The 16,024-nt window shown below is 39.8% G+C and overlaps 6 protein-coding genes across 12 annotated transcripts; 4 read left to right on the forward strand and 2 right to left on the reverse strand.

Annotated features, from left to right (window-relative positions):
* The first annotated feature begins 224 nt into the window (after positions 1–224).
* On the forward strand, positions 225–5,193 carry LOC128263476 (kinesin-like protein KIF21A). 7 transcript variants are annotated; one of them, XR_008268442.1, is made up of 12 exons: positions 225–354; positions 854–940; positions 1,013–1,151; positions 1,213–1,637; positions 1,698–2,268; positions 2,339–2,681; positions 2,746–2,877; positions 3,018–3,472; positions 3,533–4,515; positions 4,601–4,682; positions 4,743–4,874; positions 4,928–5,193. XR_008268442.1 is itself a non-coding variant. In XM_052998540.1 (12 exons), the coding sequence occupies exons 3-12, from the start codon at positions 885–887 to the stop codon at positions 4,761–4,763; spliced, it is 3,207 nt and encodes a 1,068-aa protein (XP_052854500.1). In that variant the 5' UTR covers positions 225–354; positions 451–507; positions 872–884; the 3' UTR covers positions 4,764–5,193. The 7 variants fall into 7 exon arrangements, 6 of the variants coding, with proteins under 6 accessions (XP_052854500.1, XP_052854502.1, XP_052854498.1 ...); XM_052998540.1 differs by adding an exon at positions 451–507 and having other exon boundaries at positions 872–940; positions 4,743–5,193; XM_052998542.1 differs by having other exon boundaries at positions 3,018–3,209; positions 3,270–3,472; positions 4,743–5,193.
* Positions 5,194–5,709: 516 nt separating this feature from the next.
* On the forward strand, positions 5,710–7,208 carry LOC128262324 (replication factor C subunit 5). Its single transcript, XM_052996498.1, has 6 exons — positions 5,710–5,843; positions 5,897–5,961; positions 6,031–6,481; positions 6,535–6,749; positions 6,804–6,881; positions 6,939–7,208. Exons 1-6 carry the CDS (start codon positions 5,806–5,808, stop codon positions 7,088–7,090), a joined length of 999 nt encoding a protein of 332 aa, XP_052852458.1. The 5' UTR covers positions 5,710–5,805; the 3' UTR covers positions 7,091–7,208.
* Positions 7,209–7,419: 211 nt separating this feature from the next.
* Positions 7,420–9,377, reverse strand: LOC128262322 (pineapple eye protein). Its single transcript, XM_052996497.1, has 2 exons — positions 9,222–9,377; positions 7,420–9,163 (listed from the first exon to the last, which is right to left on the reverse strand). Exons 1-2 carry the CDS (start codon positions 9,345–9,347, stop codon positions 7,559–7,561), a joined length of 1,731 nt encoding a protein of 576 aa, XP_052852457.1. The 5' UTR covers positions 9,348–9,377; the 3' UTR covers positions 7,420–7,558.
* A 681-nt stretch (positions 9,378–10,058) lies between these two features.
* On the forward strand, positions 10,059–12,357 carry LOC128261990 (WD repeat and FYVE domain-containing protein 2). The gene is made up of 6 exons (XM_052995983.1): positions 10,059–10,374; positions 10,452–10,799; positions 11,223–11,335; positions 11,400–11,526; positions 11,588–11,784; positions 11,848–12,357. The coding sequence occupies exons 1-6, from the start codon at positions 10,214–10,216 to the stop codon at positions 12,126–12,128; spliced, it is 1,227 nt and encodes a 408-aa protein (XP_052851943.1). The 5' UTR covers positions 10,059–10,213; the 3' UTR covers positions 12,129–12,357.
* Positions 12,358–12,362: 5 nt separating this feature from the next.
* Positions 12,363–13,520, reverse strand: LOC128261991 (small nuclear ribonucleoprotein-associated protein B). The gene is made up of 2 exons (XM_052995984.1): positions 13,382–13,520; positions 12,363–13,005 (listed from the first exon to the last, which is right to left on the reverse strand). The coding sequence occupies exons 1-2, from the start codon at positions 13,382–13,384 to the stop codon at positions 12,409–12,411; spliced, it is 600 nt and encodes a 199-aa protein (XP_052851944.1). The 5' UTR covers positions 13,385–13,520; the 3' UTR covers positions 12,363–12,408.
* Positions 13,521–14,002: 482 nt separating this feature from the next.
* On the forward strand, positions 14,003–15,553 carry LOC128262320 (ER lumen protein-retaining receptor). Its single transcript, XM_052996495.1, has 2 exons — positions 14,003–14,216; positions 14,292–15,553. The coding sequence occupies exon 2, from the start codon at positions 14,366–14,368 to the stop codon at positions 15,002–15,004; it is 639 nt and encodes a 212-aa protein (XP_052852455.1). The 5' UTR covers positions 14,003–14,216; positions 14,292–14,365; the 3' UTR covers positions 15,005–15,553.
* The last annotated feature ends 471 nt before the right edge of the window (positions 15,554–16,024 follow it).

Below are 16,024 nucleotides of genomic sequence, written 5' to 3' on the forward strand. Positions count from 1 at the left end.
GTAAGCTAGTGTTTACGATTCAATAATTTAAAAGACTAAGTTAAAAAATTACAAAGCTTAACTGATTTTCGATAATGTAAACAGCTATTGTTGTGCATTTAAACCGTTAAAAGTTTTTGATTTAATCTTGCAGGAGTACCCTTATTAACATGGTCATTAACGTCAGGTGTGAACAGCCAACTGTAGCTGTAAATTAATCGACCTGTGAACAGCTTACTTCTGTTAGACCATATGTTCTGGCGAAATATAAACACAAGAGCAAAATTGTCCGTGTCTCAATGAATTGAATCGAAAATAGACGCTATAATTACTTCATTTAATTTGTAAGACACGAGGAACTACTTATTTTGTTTGGTATGTAGCTTTGTTTTTATTTCTAACACAATAATTACTTAGATGAATCGGTCTTTTACTATTTTCAATTTCCATATGTATGTTTTTCTTGGTCAGCAACTTGTAGGCACATATGTACGTATGTGCATATGTATGAATACATAAACAAACATTGTGTGCATTTAATCGTATTAACTTAACTGACTTGTGTTTTCATTATGTTACTCTAAAATAAACTCTGTATTTGCACATTGTTTGCATGTATGCATGTAAGCAAAATTAACAACACTTATGAATGTATGTACATAATGATGGGCGGTTGTCTTGAGTATTTCCTACAACACCCATTTATTTTGCCAAATTAATATTTTTGGTATATAATGACCTTGTATTGTAGCCTAACATTTTTTGGTTTATGTGTGAGTGACACAAGCCTGGAAAAAAATCTTTTTTTTTTAATATGGGCACCTAAGTTTTGTATGTTAATTTTCAATTTATTAATTTAGAATTTCTTATTCAGTTCTATAATTGTTTTTAGATATAACTACACTATGATTTCCGAAGTAGACCTCGTAAATAAGGACAGTACAGTACGAGTTGCTGTCAGGTAATCTTAATTTATAGATAACTTATGACTCCAATTGTACTTTACTTTTAATTTTATCTTGTGATCTTTTAGAATCCGACCTCAAAACTCAAGAGAACAAATAGATATGTGTCGTGTTTGCACGACAGTAACTTTTGGAGAGCCCCAGATTTTTCTTGGGTCGGACAAAGCCTTTACTTTCGATTATGTCTTCGATACTAATTCCAACCAGGTAAATCTTATTTTTTCACATAAAATTCCTTTCACTCATGGTCATTGTAAATTTCATTTAGTGTGATATATACTCGGAATGCGTGGAGCGATTAGTGGATAGTACGCTGCATGGCTATAATGCCACCGTACTGGCCTACGGACAAACAGGATCCGGCAAGACGTATACGATGGGCACTGGCTTCGATCATGAATCCGAAACATCCGAGTCCGTCCTGCTCGGAATTATTCCCCGAGCTGTTCGCCACATATTCAGTGGCATCGAGCAGCTGGAGGCCTGTAGCTCTTCAGAACTCACAGCCACTGCTGGAAGTCCGCAGTTCAGTCTGGCTGTTCAATATATCGAATTGTATAACGAGGACATTTTCGATCTATTGGACCCATTTAACAAAAACAGCAACTTTAAGATACACGAAGACGGCAACGGACAAATAACAATTTCTGGAGCGTCAATAAAACCAATATTCCAACCACAAGATGCCTTAAAGTAAGTTCAATTTGTAGAAGCAAATTGATTTAAATACTTATTTCCATAATTATTTTTAAGGTACCTTCAACAAGGAGCTTTAGCACGCACCACTGCTTCGACAAAAATGAACGATCAGTCGTCTAGGTCGCACGCTTTGTTCACCATTTTTGTGCGCAGACAGCGATTACTTGCCCCAAATGACAACGCTTCTGGCAATGATTTGGAAACCCTAACTTCAAAGTTTCACTTTGTTGATCTAGCGGGTTCGGAACGGCTCAAAAGGACTCAGGCCACTGGAGAGCGTGCCCGCGAGGGCATATCCATTAATTGTGGTCTTCTCGCCCTGGGCAACTGTATTTCGGCGCTGGGTGATACCTCCAAGAGGGCTCTACACGTACCCTATCGAGACTCCAAGCTAACCCGCCTTCTTCAGGACTCCTTGGGTGGAAACAGTCAGACCTTAATGATCGCGTGCGTGTCGCCAAGTGATCGAGACTTTATGGAAACGTTGAATACGTTGAAGTACGCAAACCGAGCGCGGAATATTAAAAACAAAGTTAAGATCAACCAAGATCAGAGTTCTCGAACGATTTCCCAGCTTCGTAGAGAAATTGCAGCGTTGCAGATGGAGTTATTGGAATACAAACAGGTAATATGTTCATCTTGCGAATGACTTAACGTTTAGTTTTAAATTTGGAAAATATGTTTCTCCCTTTTAGGGTAAGCTTGTGGTAGATTGCGAAGGAAACACAACTATTTCGGATACATTTAATGAGAACATGTTGCTTCTATCGGAAACCAAACGGCTGCAGCAACGTCTCAAGTCATTGCAAAACACTGTCGGCTCTTTAACCGAAAGAAATGCTGGACTCAAGTTGGAATTGGATTCAAACACGTGGACTAGTAGCGACGGTTGTGATGTTGAAATAACGAAAATCGTTGGCAACTATATGTTGGAAATCGAACAACTCCAGGCTAAATTAATAGAGTCTGAAGAAATGCGCAAGCAAATGGAAAATTCAGCTGCAAATTCACCCAGAAGCAACAAGCCTGTTTACGATGGTAGGTATTTCAAGATCGATATCCCTGATTATATTAATTTTTGAATTCATTTTCCCATAATAAGGTGACATTATAAGCAAGGCCAAAAAGGGTTTGGAAAAAGAAAGGGAGCTATTAATGTCGCGTTCTTTACCGGGAATCCAAAATCAAAACGCCCGTTCGGAAGAAGCGGATGCTGGCAGTAGCGATTCAGAAGGTAACTCGGTTTTTACTTCATTTTTTGTTTTTTTTTGTACTCTAATACTCACAAAATATCCAAGTTAAAGGTGTTAAACGTGTCTGAATAATATTTACATAAATAAAAAAAAAAGTATACTTTCTCTAAAACATTCACAGAAGAAGGAGTAATGAAGGACTTGGAGGTAATCGACAACAATATTGTAATGAAAACCAAACTAATTGAACAATTGGAGTTGACACATGAGAGAATGGAACTGATGCGAATGCACTACGAAGAAAAGCTATCAGTGTTAAATTGCAAAATCGTCAACACTCAAAAAGAACGAGACGATGTCTTGACAAACATGGGTAAATATATTTTAAACGAAAAGTTTATTTGCTATAATAAAAAGTATGGGTATGTTGTAGGTTCTTCTGCATCGGTTCCGTCCAAGGATAGTTTGAAAAAAGTGAAATCAGATTATGAAGGAAAGCTAAGTAATATGCAACATGAGCTAAAGAAGTTGCAGAACGCGCAGAGAGAGCATCTTCGACAACAGCAAAAACTTAAGTCCCATGAAGTTAAGATAGGCATGCTACGTAACGAGTTGCATGAGCTGAAATTTACAAAGGTAAGTACATAAATGTTAATTCTTTACAAATTTTCAACGTACTCTGCTTTACTTGGCTAGGTTAAACTAATGAAAAAAATGTCGGAACAAACAAGTCGTCACAAAGAAGAAGACAGTCGAAAGTCAAAGGAAATTGCTCAATTACTAAAGGATCAGCGCCGCCAAATAAATGCTGTGTTATCATTGGAGGCCAAAATGAGTGCGAAAGAGCAAATACTGAAGCGAAAAACCGAGGAAGTTATTGCCCTTCGCAAAAGTCAAAGGGGGAAGTCCGGCCAAAGAGCGGCTCCACAATTAACTTCAAAAATTGCCACTTTGGACGGTTTCACTTCACGGGCGGCACGGCATCGGTGGGAAAACCTATACCGGACCATTTTGCATGCTGCCAGAAACAGGCAGCTAATCACGCAATTGGAAAAAGAGCTGGAACGCTTAATATCGGAGCGTGAAGATCTCTCCCGCGATCTGAACGTAATGGAAATTAGCTTAGGCGCCGAAAAGCGAACAGATGATTTCAACGAAGTAGACAATATAAAAACAAACATTAGTTATATTCAGGAGAATATAGAGCATGTGCAGCAGGCTATTATGGAATTCGAAGACTCAAAAGACACTGTGCAGAGCGATGTAAATAAGATTCAGGCTCTATTGGACGAGGTTTCAACCGTGGCAGAAGCTAAATTCCTTCTTCAAAAGTTTTCCGACACTTCCATTGTAATGTCATGCAATTTGGCCATTGCCGAATCTCACTTGCAGGAGCATGAATCGCTGCTGAAGGAAGTAAAGCAAGAAAGTGCCATTCAACAGCAAATATTACAACATTTCCTATCGCAAAACAGTAATGTGCATATATCTGACATATTCGATTCCTTAAATCTCAAGGGCAGTAACCTCTCAAATAGTGTTAATCCTGGTTCTCAAAAGTCCCTAGTAAGCAATGCCACATATGACATACCGCAGGACGATAAGTTTTCAGAGTCTACGCATGTGGTTATGCGCAGGACAACCAGTAGAAGTCCTTCACCCTTTGGAAATGGAGATCCGTAAGAATAAAAAAACATAATTGAAGCATAAACCTATGTATTTAAATAACTTTAAATTTCATTTTTATATTAATATTTCGATCAGGTTCGACAAGAGCCCCAAAGTGCGTAGACGTACTGCCAAGCGAACAGATCTTCTTTTTGGCGACATTGATCTTCCAGAACAGGTAAACGATTTTTTTTTAACCGCTAAACCATTTTAAACAAATTATGATTTCATCCACCAGACTATTAATAAAATGACGTGATCATGCATTCGAAGATGAGGTCATAAAGCGCAAGCCGCACATGGAATTGGAATATTGAATTAAAACCTCTAGCGAACAAATAATCAAAAGACAGGTTTCTTATGTTGAAAGGTAACCTAAACTAAGTAATATTGTATATTAATTCATAATTAACTTTTCACTAGGACTGCCGTTTGTGAGGGCTTTCAAATCAAAAATAACTATTAACAAAAAATGTTTTGGATGCGTTATCGTGTTGGTGAGATTTTCGGAAAATCAAATAAAGACCTAGTGCAATTGGTGTCTTCCCAGCCATTCAAAACAAACAAACAATAGGAAATACAATAATATATTAATAAATTATTTTATTAGATTTAGATAATTACAATATTTTATAAAAATATACTTTATATTAAATGTTCTAATAAGAAATAAATCCTAAACAAGAAAACAGAAAAAAACCTGTTCTTAGTTATTTTTTTTTTGTTTTATAAAAGTTTATTGCTATTGATATTAAAAAAATAAGTTGAAAAAACTACGATTTCGATGTTAATATGCGTATAGAGCATATTTACGGACTTAACTTTATACCATCAAGAAACCATAAATTTCGGCCTGCTGCAGTTCCTTTTTTTGTTGAATTTCGTTATAAAGGTGCTGACTTTTGTCACTTTATTTTATTTTGAGTTTTGCTTTTTAAGAAAAATGTGTTTAAATTTGAAATTTCAATTATATTAAAACAACCAAAAATAGGAGCAGCCAAAAGTATAAAATTTGAAAACAAATACTTAATTACGTTTTTTATACACGCGTAAAAAACAATAACTAGTCAAAATTTTGTTGAATTGCTAAAAAAGGGTATTCGCTAATTTTCTGGTGAACGCGACCTAGTGTAAACGGGGCCTAAAAAACAATTCGCGAGTACCACTAATAATTTGTGCAATATTCAGTTATCTTGACATTAATCGGTCTATCGCTTTTTACCGGCATTTCTGGATCGACGTTTGGCTTGTGCCCCTTTATTTAATTATATTTTTGTTTGTTAAAATCACAGCTTAAAACTATGACCGACACTAATGGGCCCGCTGTACGCATGCCATGGTAATATGACGTTAAGTTTTAAATTTCCTCAAGCTACACATTCATTTTTTAAGGGTGGAGAAGTATCGTCCAAGTGCCTTGGATGATTTGATATCTCACGAGGAAATAATATCAACAAGTAAGTTTGCGCGTTCTAGCAAATTAAGCAACTAATTAATTACACAATCAATTTCCTATTTTCTTAAAGTAACCCGCTTTATAAGCCGCAAGCAACTGCCTCATCTACTATTCTATGGACCGCCTGGCACGGGAAAAACAAGCACAATATTGGCGTGTGCCCGTCAACTCTACTCTCCACAGCAGTTCAAGTCTATGGTTTTGGAACTTAACGCATCCGATGACCGAGGAATTGGAATTGTTCGAGGTCAAATCCTTAACTTTGCCTCTACGCGAACCATTTTTTGCGACACTTTTAAGCTGATCATTTTGGACGAGGCCGATGCCATGACCAACGATGCCCAGAATGCTCTGCGTCGCATCATTGAGAAATACACGGACAACGTGCGATTTTGTGTGATTTGCAATTACTTGAGTAAAATCATTCCGGCGCTGCAGTCGCGTTGTACCCGCTTTCGATTTGCTCCATTATCTCAGGACCAGATGATGCCCCGACTGGAAAAAATCATTGATGCCGAATCGTGAGTTCTTGTGCTGCCAACCAATCCATTTCACTCTTTATCTACATTATCAGCGTTCAAATAACCGATGATGGCAAGCGGGCTCTACTAACTCTGGCCAAAGGCGATATGAGAAAGGTTTTAAACGTTCTGCAAAGTACGGTGATGGCATTTGATAAGGTCAACGAGGATAATGTCTACATGTGCGTGGGCTATCCGTTGAGGCAGGATATCGAACAGATTTTAAAAGCCTTGCTATCTGGCAATAGCTTGGAGTCATCGTTTAAGAGTATGACTGCATTCCATTATCATTATTATTATTATATAGTTTTCTTTTAAACAGCTGTCGAAAGTGCGAAGTACGCTAGAGGCCTTGCTTTGGAAGACATAATAACAGAACTACATTTGTTTGTTATGCGGCGTAAGTGCGTGAATATTTTATTCTGAAATCTTCTTAACTATGTATGTGTTCCAACAGTTGAGCTACCAATGTCGGTGATGAACAAGCTTATTGTTAAGCTGGCACAAATCGAGGAACGATTGGCCAAAGGATGTACAGAAGTTGCACAAACGGCAGCCCTAGTGGCCGCCTTCTTCATTTGCCGGGATATGGTTTCAATGGAGAAATAATAAATAAGTTATTTTCTAATAGTAGGCTTGGTACAAATATAAAAACGATTAAATATTTATGTGTGTTTTCAGGACAATGAGTTGGGAGGCTCTTAATAAGAGAACTAACCATTTGATAACTATATGTATATGTATATATCGCAACCGCAAGACTTTATAAATATTTTGTATTTGTTAATGCTCGAAACTAAGCCCGTTTCCAACAGTAATTCGAGTTTAAAATGGTTGTTATTTTTAAATAAATTATTTCTCCAAATTTCAATCCGATTGCAAATAAGTTCCAAACTATTGCTTGACTGTTGCTTTTTAAGTTTGGCTAACACAATGCCTAAAATTTCAAAAAACATTACAAAATAAGATCAAAAATTAATATAAGGACTTATTCTACTGGAAATGATTTTTTTTATTATTTATAAAACCTTAAAATGATTGACTTGGTGTGTTAATTTCATTAATAGCAAACTGTTTTTATGAAATATTTTCTTTACACATGTTGCACATGCAAAAACGTTTGATCCGATCAGTCTGTTCGAATGGACCTCGATCCTTGTTACGAAACCATACATCCGCAGGCATTACTTTCAGGAGTTCCAAAGCTTCCGTGGTTTTATCCTGGATGCGGGGATCGTCTTCGGAAAATCGCAAAGTGCAGGAACCAGTGCAGCTACACAAGCAAGTGATGTGCTCAAACTCGTAGAAGACCAAATAGAAGTACGGTTCACCCGGGCAGCAAAAGCTCTCCTTTAGCTCCAGCCGGGATTTGGAATCCTCATCCAACCAAGGATGTGGCTCGCTTACTGATTCTGGTGGCGGGGAATTTGAATCCTTTTCCAGTAAGTCGCAAACCTCGGTTACTGGTGGCGGCGTTGGCTGTGAGACGGGAGTCTCGATTACTAGCTCTGGTGGCGGTGAATCGATGGTTGGTTCTGCTGAGACGCTCGCGGAGTTGTCTTTCGTTTGGCTAGGTATCACTACCATGTCATTGGTGATGGCGTGGGTGTCAGCGTCAGCTAGCTGTGGTTGTGAGTCCAGAATCTCGATTACTGGCTCTGGTGGCGGCGACGCGATGTTTGGTAATGGTGAAACGCTCGCCGGTCTGGCTCTAGGTTGGCTGGGTATCACCGTAATGTTGCTACAAGTGCTACTACAACTATTATTACTATTGGTGCTTATGTCGGTATCGTTGTCTTCGGAGAAAACAGGAGACACGTTCGCGTGAGGTGCTGGCATCTCCGGGCCCGTTTTTGGCACATAGAACGAGGCATCCACATGGCCCTCGATGCCTGCCATTGATGCATCCATATTGCGTGGCGGACCATTGGCGAGATTTCGTTCTACATCCAGGCACCCGGCGCACTTAAATTCGGTGGACTCGGTGCCCTTGCTCAGGCGCAGTGTGCCCGCCAAGCACTTGGCATGTGCGCCCGTTGAGGCGCACAACTTGCAGGCCAAAATCAGCCAGGTGTTTTTGTTAAAGACCCTGCCACTGGGACACAAACATGGTTCCACGTCGCAGCGCACGTTGCGCTCATGAAGCTCACGGTAGGCGTTTTGCTCCCGCTCCCACTTGGCATCGCGATCCGGCACGAATATCGCCTGCAAGCGTATCATATCTCGGAACTTTTCCGATCGGCACCAAATGCAGCGCAAGTAATATCCGGCGGCCAGTGCATACTCACGCATACAGTTCTTGTGGGCAAACCCCTGGCGGCAGCAGTCCCCGTAGACGACGTTGTGCAGCGAGAAGTGGAGGATGGGGGCCAGACAGATGTCACAAGGGATATGTTTTGGCGGATTGGCCACCAATTGCCGCTTGTAGTCATCCATCGGGGTGCAATCGAAGCAATAGCTATGAAACTGGCCCTGGAACTCAAAGTTGCAGCGATTTATCAGGCCGCATTTCGAATGAAAAATAGCCCGGCAACCGTGGCACTGGATAGTGGCCCCCACCTTCGTGCAGAAGATGCACTTACTCGTTTTTGCCACGGCCACCAGCTGGCGGATGTCGCGCAGCAGAAAACCCAGGATACCGCTCGAATCGCCGCCGCGCTGCGGTAAATTCGTGGAGAGAAGCTGGCAGACCGAGAAATTAGCATTATAAGGTAACCCTTATTGCAATGCATCCACATACCAGGCAATAGTAATGGACCCGCAGCTCCTTGTGGACCATCCAGTCCCCGAAGAGCAACGTATCCTTCTCCTCATGGCCGCTGGAGATCCCGCAAATATCGCATTTTTGCTTCTGGTTATCTTCCATTCTCAAAGCGACCGCTTAGAAATTACAGGATAAGTGTGACCAGGCTATTGCTATCAATATTTTCCTTAATAAGAAATAGCACTGGCAAAAAAGTCCTTTAAAAAAAGAGGATATTCAATGATCTTGAACTCTCAAACAGTAAGCCCGCGAAGCTGAACTGTTTTAAACATTTAATTTTATTTTTAGTGGCTATCTACAATTTGAAGTAAGCAATGAACAACTGAAATAATACTCCTATATTTGATTTCTTAGTAAATAATGCAAGCTGCAGAAATATTATTTTACATGGTTGCCGTGACTATTTAATGTAAAGACATAGACAACTCTTGTTATCAGCTGTTGGACAGCCTTAAGGTTATTCGGGAAACGTTTTTTATTTTTATATTGTGTTTTATATTACTTTTTCCAATTATAGCTTTATCATTAATTCCTCCGATAAAATATGTATGCATATTTGCTTAGCGCCGGATTTATCAGCTTCACTGCGTTGCGAACTTTTGACTAAAATTATAATACCCTCTGCAAAGGTATAAATATTATAGGGTTTCTTTTTCAAAATATTAGAAGCTTTTAAATACGTATATACTTCAACTGTTTGTAAATTGGCATTTACGAAATTGATTTTTTCTTGTGTTATTCCATTGTTCCTTTGAAAGCATCAACTTGGTGGCGCTATCTAAGCGAGCTTTACAAAAACAAAGTGTAGTATAGTACATTTTACATTAAACAAAATATCACTGCTCCGTTAATTGATTGTGAATCACGTATCTCGATTCATATCTTTAAGAGCAACAATTCTTGTTTGTGTCAACATTAGCTCGATTGCTTAAAATTGGGCGTTGCAGGCTGGTTCCTCCTTGAATAATATGGCTGCCGAAATTAAGCCAGCGCAGCGGACCAACAATGATCGCTTTAACACGTCCAAAAAGCCGGAATTGCTGAGTAAGCTGGAGGGCAGTAGCGATGATGTGAACGCGGCCATCCTAATTCCTGGCGAAAACGGCGTAATTAGCGTTTCCGATGACAAGTGCGTAATTGTGACACTCATATGTGTTTGCATGTATGTATACTCCTATGTGTTTACAATGGCCTGTTTTTTCCCAGAACCGTTCGTGTTTGGTTGAAACGCGACTCCGGCCAGTATTGGCCAAGTATTTGCCAGTATATGCCTTCCGGCTGCACGGCCATCGAGTACGTCCCGGAATCCCGACACTTGTACGTTGGCCAGGAGAATGGAACGGTCACCCAGTACGCTCTCTCCGAAGACTGCAATCGGCTGTCCTTCTTGCGGGATTACTTGTCCCACCAAGCCCGAGTTGTGGCCGTGGTTTACTCGAAAACCCACAAATGGGTCCTTTCCGCCGGCAAAGATAAGCAGTTTGCCTATCATTGCACGGAGAGCGGCAAAAGGGTGGGCGGATACAACTTTGAGACTCCATGCACTGCACTTCAGTAAGTATGATAAATCGGTGGCTGTAACAGTGGTCATAAGATAAGCGGGTGTCATTTAGTTCAATCAAGCTGCCCCCTATAGCACGGATATCAACTAAGATTCGTTACGGTCATATAAAAAGATGCCTTTAGTGGACACAAAATGTAATTATTTTTTTTGGACCTCGATAAAGTTATATCTTTAAATATTTCTAAACCTTTAGCGAAAACTTAATTATACCCTCGAAAAAAACAATAGTTAAGAAAGCCCAATTGACTTTGGAATGGACCTATAAATCAAAAGAATAATCCCGCAGTTTTCAAGTTATCTGGTTAATTTTTCCATACAAAACTAGAACTATTTGGTATTAAAGCTTCCATGTAAAACATTATAGCAGTTTTTATATAATTTATAAATTTAATATAAATATAATCTTTGTACAGGTTTGACGCATTAGCCAAGTATGCCTTCGTTGGCGACCATGCTGGACAAATAACAATGCTGCGGTGTGATGTTCAAGGAGTTCAACTGATTACAACTTTTAAAGGACATACAGGTAAAATTTAACCAAAATAAGTTTTGATACTGAACTAAATGTATACTAATTGGACACATTTTAGCGGAAATACGATGCTTGAGATGGGTTGAAGGGCCACAGCTTCTATTTAGCGGCGCCTGCGATCAGTCTGTAATCGTTTGGGATGTCGGTGGCAAACGTGGCACTATTTACGAGCTGCAGGGACATAGGTAGCTCAATTCTCGAGTATTGTTTAAAAATTTGGTACTTATCTGTATTTTTATCAAGCAGCAACAAAGTATCTGCCCTGTCGTACGCAAATCAAACCCAACAACTGATAAGCTGTGGCGAAGACTCTGTAGTTGTTTTCTGGGAAATGAACGCTATGCGGAAAGAAGTTCCTGGATGGGTGGAGTCCAACAACTGCCAGCTTTGCTCCAGACCCTTTTTCTGGAACTTCCGCTCAATGATGGATCAAAAACAACTGGGTAAGTGAGGTATTACTGAATACAGGTGGTGCATGGCTAAAGACAATGCATTCTCCTCGTCAGGAATCCGGCAGCATCATTGTCGCCACTGTGGCAAAGCAGTGTGTGACAACTGTTCAACCAATCGTATTAACATACCCATAATGGGCTTCGAGTTTGATGTTCGTACCTGTGATCCGTGCTACAAACAACTTCAGACCGTCGAGCGCCCCTCGCTGGCCTCATTTAATGACGCCAAGCACTCCATTGTGTACATGGACCTCGATGAGGACAGGAAACGTCTGTTGACGGTTGGCCAGGACCGGCTCATCAAGATCTGGGATCTCTCCAACATTTGGGCATAAGACTTCCTCTGTACGCACACGCATAAAATCCAAGTCGACGTACCAAAGGTATAATCATTCGCGAGGCGTTTCGGTCTTAACTGAAATACCCAATAATGGAACGATGTGGCCGGCCATGACTAAATCCAGACCCAGCTAGGTTCTCATATATTCGATGTAAAGCAATAATCATTGTATGTACGTATGCTTACATAAACCACATTAATACAAGAATCCATCGATAAAAGAAGGCGGTTTTCTATTGTTTTCTAAGAGAGTTTTATTGGTGTGTAGTGTATACTTAATAGCCACCCCTGCCCGGTGGTGGTGCTCCTCGTAACATGCTTGGCGGCGGACCGCGCATCGGTGGAGGAGCGCCGCGTCCCATGTTGCCTGGCATCGAGGGCATTCCTCCGGGAATCATGCCCGGTGGCGGGGCGCCCATCATCGGAGCCCGGGGCACTCCACGTCCCATCGGAGCCATGTGCTGTTGGGCGGGTCCGCCCACGCCTCTGACCGGTCCTTGGAGACCCGCTGGCACGGCGGACATGTTAATTGGCACTCCTCGCCCGGCCACTCGTCCGATTCCCGGTCCAGGAGCTGCTCCCGGAATGGGAACGCGGGGTAGACCCTCCTCCGGCGGCGGAGGACCTTCCACCGTGAGGGAAACTATATTCTCGCCGCGCAGCAATACGAAACCGAGAACTCGCTTTTCCTCCCGTTCGGGCACCTTGGAATTCTTTGAGCGAATCTTGCGGAACTCCTCGCAGTCGCCCAGTATCAAATTCATGTGTTTGTCGAACGCTTTAAAGGTCCCGATGAAGGTCCGCGAGTCCTGGAGGACGATTCGCACCCGATAATTCAGGTGCTGAATCATTTTGTTGTTCTTGCCGATAGTCTGTAATAAACAAATGGGTTTTGAGTTGTGAAATGTAATCTATGGGGTATGAATACACATAGGCCGCGGCATTTTTTGCGAGCCATTTGCAAGTTAGTATATCCAACTGCCGGTAAATATATAATTTTCATCGAAAACTTGTAAATGTATGTATATTTTTTTTAATACTATGTTATTTATACTAATTGAATTAAAAACAAGGAAACGAAGCAATTTGTTTTATTTATTCGCGTGCATGTTTGCATGTATGTACATACATATGTACATATCAATGTAAATATGGAATCATAACCGTGAAAATAAAACACGAGAATCTCCTTAAACCTAATAGAACTTAACGAAACTTTGCATAACTTGTAGCATTAAATTAACTTACCATTTTGTTTGATTTCTATAATAATTTAACCGCTGGTAAATAAAATATAGATGCCGGAACCTCAACACGGCGTTTTTCGATAGGAATCAAGAATAAATCGAATGGGATATGCGGTATTCATTGTTTAATTCTTATCGAATAAAAATCGAATCAAACAAAGCAAATCAATCGTTTTTTGTTATTTGTTAAAGATTATTTTAAAGATAAAGTGAGTTGGTAAAATTAAGTTTATTCATTGAGACAAATATTATTAAGGATTATATGTATCAATATCACATCAATCTTTGGTTTCTTATTAAATTTAATTTTAAATCGAGTTTTTTTTTTACCAGTAAATTAGACAATATGCATGTATTATTTATTAAATGATTATTAATAAGCAAAGAAAATAGTAGGCATATTTTTATTACAAAAAATAAGTCAAGACAAAATTATAGATTTTTAAATAAGGTTATAAGGAAAAGCTGTTTCTTACAAAAAATTGTGCTTTTTAATAAACTTTATTAGTGAATGCTCGAAAGATTGAACATTTAGTTAACCCTTCTATTTATTTACTTCGAAATTTGACATATTAAAACAAAAACACACCCATATATATTCCTTACCATTATTCCGAATGTTCTCACGTGCTATCGAATACTTATCGAGTCGAGAACGTGTGCCATCCCTGAACAAATGCGTAAAATCGGAACCACGACCCTCTGTTCACATGCGGCCACGTCATTTGAACTCTCTTCGGTTCTCTCATTTATGCTGACATTCTGAGAAGTTTTTTGAGGAAGCGGCAAAGCCCTCAGTTTTTTACTCGTTGGCAAATTAGGCGAAAAACAATTTGGTAACGTATGCAGCTGGCGAACCGCTGGACAACTTCCATTCTCATCGTTAACTTTTCGCTTTCCTCACTTTATAGGGGTGCGTTCTAACACACATCCAAAACGAAAAAAAAAGAACCAAACAACAGACAAGTCAACGGATCAGATCAAGATGAATATTTTTCGGTTCGCTGGAGATCTATCGCATGTGTTTGCCATTATAATACTGCTGCTTAAGATATGGAAGACCCGCTCTTGCGCCGGAATATCCGGCAAGTCGCAGATCCTGTTCGCAGTGGTGTACCTGACGCGCTACCTGGATCTCTTCACCACCTACGTCAGCCTGTACAACTCGGTGATGAAGGTGCTCTTCTTGGCCACGTCCGGTGCCACGGTCTACCTGATGTACGTCAAGTTTAAGGCAACCTACGACCACAACCACGACTCCTTCCGCATCGAGTTCCTCCTGGTGCCGTGCGCCCTGCTCTCGCTGGTCATCAACCACGAATTCACCGTCATGGAGGTGCTATGGACTTTCTCCATCTACCTGGAGTCGGTGGCCATTCTGCCGCAGCTCTTCCTGGTCAGCAGAACCGGGGAGGCCGAGTCCATCACAAGCCACTACCTCTTCGCCCTGGGATCCTACCGCGCGCTCTACTTGCTCAACTGGGTCTACCGGTACATGGTCGAGTCGCACTACGACCTCATCGCGATCTTCGCCGGAGTCGTCCAGACCGTTTTGTACTGCGACTTCTTCTACTTGTACATTACCAAAGTTCTTAAGGGCAAGAAGCTACAGTTGCCGGCATAAGTGCATAATGTGGGGCATTTGTTTATAAATTGGTACACATCATCAAACGAAATCGTAAACAAAGGCATAAGCAAACGAAAAATCCACGGGCCGTTTGACAACGCGTATTTAGTTCATATTATACAGAGGATGAATCGAGAGAGCTTAAGTTGTAATTATTTTATGAGAAATAAACCGATAATCGGCAGTCAAACTATCTTGCACTACCGACATCGTACATTGGAAATGTAACAAATGTATTTAACCTCCGTTTTCCGATCTGCACACTCTCGGCTCTCCCAATTTTTAAATCCAAAAATATAAAACCGTATTTCGGTACGAAATAACTTTATAAGTAACAATCATTAAACATGTTTTCTCTTTGAAGCAGAGGGGTTTTCATACACAGCAATATCAAAAAGGAGGTCATAGATTTCTTTGTTTAATTTAGAATTAAAAGATATTCATTAAATAGCTTTTAAGCCAACTGTATCCTACAAATCCGAAATAAGTTTAAGTCTTATTGTGTGGCTAATAGTAAAGTTAATGATGAGCGATGTCAACATATAATCGCAGAATCGTAAAAACATCATTTGCTAGACGTTGTGCACAATTTTATTTAATTCCAAACAGTTGTATTACATTTTTGCCACATCCCTTTCACGCTTCGTAGTAAAGCCAACCAAACCGAAATTAATTTTAAAAGACGATCATTTTCAAATGCAAAAATAAAACATTATGTGGCATAAACAATATTTTAAAACCTTTTATAGCTATTATATTAAAAACAAAGTGAAATAAATAAATACATTTTCTTTTATTTGTTGGGCGACTTTAGAAAACATTAACAAAAAAAAAACTAAAATAAAAAAAAATTAAATAGCTATTTTTTTCAACTAGGACAATATTTATAAGAATAAGTTAATCTTTTATGAGCTCGGATTTTCATTTTTAATTTTAAGCTACAAATCACAATAATATTTAAAACATTAAAGAGTATCAAAATTGATATGGGGAATACCACTAATACATTGTTAAACA

This window comes from Drosophila gunungcola, unplaced genomic scaffold, assembly GCF_025200985.1.
Source record: "Drosophila gunungcola strain Sukarami unplaced genomic scaffold, Dgunungcola_SK_2 000001F, whole genome shotgun sequence".
Taxonomy (NCBI): Eukaryota; Metazoa; Arthropoda; class Insecta; order Diptera; family Drosophilidae; genus Drosophila; species Drosophila gunungcola.

What these genes read in the sequence shown, in the direction of transcription:
- LOC128261990 (XM_052995983.1), top strand. Translation starts at nt 10,214, where the DNA reads ATGGCTGCCGAAATTAAGCCAGCGCAGCGGACCAACAATGATCGCTTT. An exon ending in ATTAGCGTTTCCGATGACAA is followed by an intron (nt 10,375 to 10,451) that starts GTGCGTAATTGT and finishes GTTTTTTCCCAG; the next exon opens with AACCGTTCGTGTTTGGTTGA. An exon ending in ACTCCATGCACTGCACTTCA is followed by an intron (nt 10,800 to 11,222) that starts GTAAGTATGATA and finishes ATCTTTGTACAG; the next exon opens with GTTTGACGCATTAGCCAAGT.
- LOC128262320 (XM_052996495.1), top strand. Translation starts at nt 14,366, where the DNA reads ATGAATATTTTTCGGTTCGCTGGAGATCTATCGCATGTGTTTGCCATT.
- LOC128262324 (XM_052996498.1), top strand. Translation starts at nt 5,806, where the DNA reads ATGACCGACACTAATGGGCCCGCTGTACGCATGCCATG. An exon ending in CGAGGAAATAATATCAACAA is followed by an intron (nt 5,962 to 6,030) that starts GTAAGTTTGCGC and finishes ATTTTCTTAAAG; the next exon opens with TAACCCGCTTTATAAGCCGC. An exon ending in ACATTTGTTTGTTATGCGGC is followed by an intron (nt 6,882 to 6,938) that starts GTAAGTGCGTGA and finishes GTGTTCCAACAG; the next exon opens with TTGAGCTACCAATGTCGGTG.
- LOC128262322 (XM_052996497.1), bottom strand. Translation starts at nt 9,347, where the DNA reads ATGGAAGATAACCAGAAGCAAAAATGCGATATTTGCGGGATCTCCAGC. An exon ending in GGGTCCATTACTATTGCCTG is followed by an intron (nt 9,164 to 9,221) that starts GTATGTGGATGC and finishes TCGGTCTGCCAG; the next exon opens with CTTCTCTCCACGAATTTACC.
- LOC128263476 (XM_052998540.1), top strand. Translation starts at nt 885, where the DNA reads ATGATTTCCGAAGTAGACCTCGTAAATAAGGACAGTACAGTACGAGTT. An exon ending in ACAGTACGAGTTGCTGTCAG is followed by an intron (nt 941 to 1,012) that starts GTAATCTTAATT and finishes GTGATCTTTTAG; the next exon opens with AATCCGACCTCAAAACTCAA. An exon ending in TGGCAGTAGCGATTCAGAAG is followed by an intron (nt 2,878 to 3,017) that starts GTAACTCGGTTT and finishes AAACATTCACAG; the next exon opens with AAGAAGGAGTAATGAAGGAC.